The sequence below is a fragment of the Octopus bimaculoides genome, chromosome 9 (genome assembly GCF_001194135.2).
Source record: "Octopus bimaculoides isolate UCB-OBI-ISO-001 chromosome 9, ASM119413v2, whole genome shotgun sequence".
Lineage (NCBI taxonomy): Eukaryota > Metazoa > Mollusca > Cephalopoda > Octopoda > Octopodidae > Octopus > Octopus bimaculoides.
The window spans coordinates 78,710,479-78,714,477 of record NC_068989.1 but is presented as its reverse complement, the minus strand read 5'-3'; the positions used below and the strand labels follow the sequence as shown (position 1 = coordinate 78,714,477).

Here is a 3,999-nt window from a genome sequence, read left to right as displayed (position 1 = left end):
AATGCACTGCAAGGCCTGGGAATCGAACCCATGATCTACTAATTGTAAGTGCAACAATCTAACCATTAGGCCATATGTCTTCACTATATGTGTGTGTGTGATGGGCTTCTTTCAGTTTCCGTCTACCAAATCTACTCACAAGGCTTTGGTCGGCCCGAGGCTATAGTAGAAGACACTTGCCCAAGGTGTCACGCAGTGGAACTGAACCCGGAACCATGTGATCAGGATGCAAGTTTCTTACCACCCATACTCACCTACACCTACATAGTAACAAAAGGGCTAAACTTTTTAAGTACTTCTTTTAAAAGCATGAATGTCACAGGATTTGAACTCAAATTGTAAAGAGATGCAACTAAATACCCACATTTCTTTTTTTTTTTTTTGCCCATCATTCCACTCATTCTGTTGAATTCAAGTGATTCTTTTATTTCTATTTATTTTTATTTTTTTTCCTTCCATTTAGACTTGCAACGTTGCTAAGCAAATTCCGTATAGAATGCAAAGATATGACTGTGATTCCAGATGTTGGCAAGATTCCGCGGAAAGAGAAGTAAGTTGGAATTATCATTGGTTTATTCGTAGACATTTTCCCTCTGTCGTATTTTGGTAATATTTCCTCTTTTCAGCCAGTCTCAGATGGAATCAGTTATTGATTTATCTGCGAAGTAAAGAGTGTTGGCAAGGTTCCCTAAATATTTATATGGATATTGAGGACTCTAATCATGTTGATTTGTAATATTGGCAGACAATGACATTATATTTTTTTGTATGTTTGTGTGTGTGTGTGTTAGTGGAAGTTATAATTGATTAAACCAGCTTCAGCCTTTAACTGTTGTTTTTTTTATTGATCCAGAAAATAAGAGGCAAAGTTGAAGAGCAAGATTTGAACTCGGGAAGTAAAGGGCCGTAACTACATACCACAAGGCATTTTTGTCTGGTGCTTTGATGAGTCTGCCAATTGGCAGCCCTTAAAATTTCTTCTTCGTCCTCCTCCTCATCATTATCATCATCAACATCCTTTTTCCATTATGGTGTGCATTGGATGGTTCAATACGAAGAGGAAGAAGAGAGCTGTGCCAAGTTCTAGTGCCTGCTCTGTTATGGTTCTTACAGCTTGATCCCTTTCCTACTTACCAACCACTTCACAAAGTGCAGCGGGTGCTTTTTATCATGGTACCAACACTGGGTGAGGTCAACAAGTACACACAAGACAAGACACCCTCAGCTGAGTGGGTTTAGTACTGAAGGATAGGAAAGCATGGCAGAAGGACAGCAGCATGTCTTGTCATCATCATCATCATATAACATCTCTTGTCCATGCTGGCTTGCATCTCTGCGAGAAATCTGTGATCAACCTCCTAGAAAGGAAAATAAAGGAAAAGGCGGCGAGCAGGCAGAAACGTAAGCACGCCAGAAATGCTTAGCGGTATTTCGTCTGCAGTTACGTTCTGAGTTCAAATTCCGCCGAGGTCGACTTTGCCTTTCATCCTTTTGGGGGTCGATAAATTAAGTTCCAGTTGCGCACTGGGGTTGATGTAATCGACTTAATCCCTTTGTCTGTCCTTGTTTGTCCCCCCTATGTTTAGCCCCTTGTGGGCAATACAGAAATAAGAAAGGAAAATAAAGGAAAAGTCAACTTTTAGAGGTTTTGTATTCAGAACATAGTCAAATGTAGCCAAATACTGAAGAATATTCTTGTCCATTACTTTATCGCCTCTGTCAAAATGAGATTTCTTCTTTGAGTAAAAGACTAATAATTACAAATGGATTAAGTGGTGGTGGTGGTTGTGGGGGATATAATGTTTCGCTCTCTTTCCCTATCTTTTAAAGGACCTTGTTGATTTTGGCAGCCAACCGTATTCACATTATAATAATTGAATCTTTCCATTATTTTCTTATTCAGGAGGCAAGAATTTGACAATCTTCTTGAAGGTTTCATCTTGGATGAAGAGAAAGGGGAAACTAAAGAGAAGTATCCATGGAAAACAACTCGTGACCAATTGAAACTTCTTAAAGATAAGGTAGGTTGTTCACCATGCCTTAATACACAAGAAGCATTGTTTAATTAGTGATATGTTAAGAAAAACAAAAACAAAAACCATTTTTTAATTCATTATTTATATTTAGGTAGGTACCTATCTTATTATTTCTTTTGGATTATCACTTAAATTACACAGGAAATTTAATTTTCATTCCTATATGTGCATCAGTTGTATAAAAAAGTACTAATATATGTATCATGTATTTGTGTGTGTGTGTGTGTGTGTGTACAAAGTCAACTTAATGTTAGTAAATTTTACCCTACTAAAAGTATTGAGCCCTACTGCCACTAAATGTTTTGTTTTTTGCTACAAATTTGTGTGTGTAACTATATTCTTTTTAAATGTTTTTACACATTGTTTCAGTCATAAGGTCTAAATGTTGACACCTCACTGACCACTTATTTCCTCCGAGCATCTCCTTGTCAGAAGCCATAATCGTTCTCTCTCACTATTTGAATGGCAATTTATCATAGACAGATATACACACCCAGAAGGAGATAGATAGATAGAAAGGCAGCAAGCTGGCATAAATGTTAGCACGCCAGGTGAAATGCTTGGCGGTATTTCGTCTGCAGCTACATTCTGAGTTCAAATTCTGCCAAGGTCGACTTAGCCTTTCATCCTTTCGGGGTCGATTAAATAAGTACCAGTTACGCACAGGGTTCGATGTAATCAACTTATTACCTTTGTGTGTCCTTGTTTGTGCTCTCTATGTTTAGCCCCTTGTGGGCAGTAAAGAAATAAGATAGATAGATAGATAGATAGATAGATAAAGAGAGAGAGAGAGGTTACAATTCAAATTAGCATTTCTCTTAAGCTACACATAATTGTTGCCATTGTAACATATATATTCTACAATGCAGTGAATAATTAAATATTGTTAGCATTATAATGAATACATCATTATATTTTTAAATAAATTGTAATTTATTGTCTTAATGATCAATGACACATCTTTGTTACACATACAAATTTCAACCCATCAATTTGATCTCTTATGTTAAATAGTTTTGTTGTGTTTGTGATTGTCATTCTCAACTTGTTGCCCTGCTATCAAATAATACAACTTATTGTCATCATCACCACCATATTCATCATCATCATCAACATCATCATTATCCTCCTCCTCCTCATCATCATTTTGTCATTGTTGTTGTCATCATCATCAACTATAATAATAATAAATACTTACCCCTACTTTCTCTTCAGACAAACCGACACATACGATTAAGGGAGTTATTGTTGCAACACTCCTCTGAGGCCAGTTTAATTGTTATGTAAGTAACACAAATGTTTTCTTACTTCAGCTATTTCCTTTTATTTTTTCAGCACATGAAGATTTATTATTTTTATTTTGTGTTATATTTGTTGACTGGTTTCTTTCATTGAACTTACTACTGTGTTGGGGACTTCTTTTACATTTTTTTTTTATTGTGTATGTGTGAATTATTCTGGAAACTTAATCTATTATCTGCCTCAATGATGGCAGAACCGCATCGAGAGCAAAGGGAAGTAACTGAGACGGTCACCACAACTCTGAACAAAACATGAATTTTTTGCCATTTCACTCTTATATTAATCACACATACACTCTCTCGGAGAGATATAGATTTTGTAGGTTTGTGGTTTAGAAATTTGCTTTAGGATCACATGGTTTTGGGGTGTTAGCCCTTTTTTGCAGACTTTTCTCTACACGTGTAATTGGTAATAAACTTAGTTGCATTAAGAAAGGGATGAGGGTTCGTTTCCCATGCGTATGGGAAAGCCAATTTTTTTCTGTCGAGGGCTTATAAGCCCCATTATTAGACTGTTTTCCTTAGTCGTTTGCATGGTGATTGCTATAAGCTGTAAGCTTATAAAAAAAAAGTACCATTTTTATTATTTACAGAATTGTAAAACTCAACACCGCTTATCAAAACCATTCGCACCGATATATATATATATATATATATATATA

The 3,999-nt window shown here is 36.1% G+C and overlaps 1 protein-coding gene across 1 annotated transcript in view; it reads left to right on the top strand.

The window, feature by feature from the left end:
- LOC106879978 (solute carrier family 12 member 2) overlaps positions 1 to 3,999 on the top strand; it is a 46,631-nt gene that overhangs the window by 40,887 nt on the left and 1,745 nt on the right. The window contains exons 5-7 of the mRNA XM_052970803.1: positions 464 to 550; positions 1,904 to 2,021; positions 3,252 to 3,319. Of these exons, the coding sequence (XP_052826763.1) occupies positions 464 to 550; positions 1,904 to 2,021; positions 3,252 to 3,319 (273 nt within the window). The remainder of the gene's footprint in view (positions 1 to 463; positions 551 to 1,903; positions 2,022 to 3,251; positions 3,320 to 3,999) is intronic.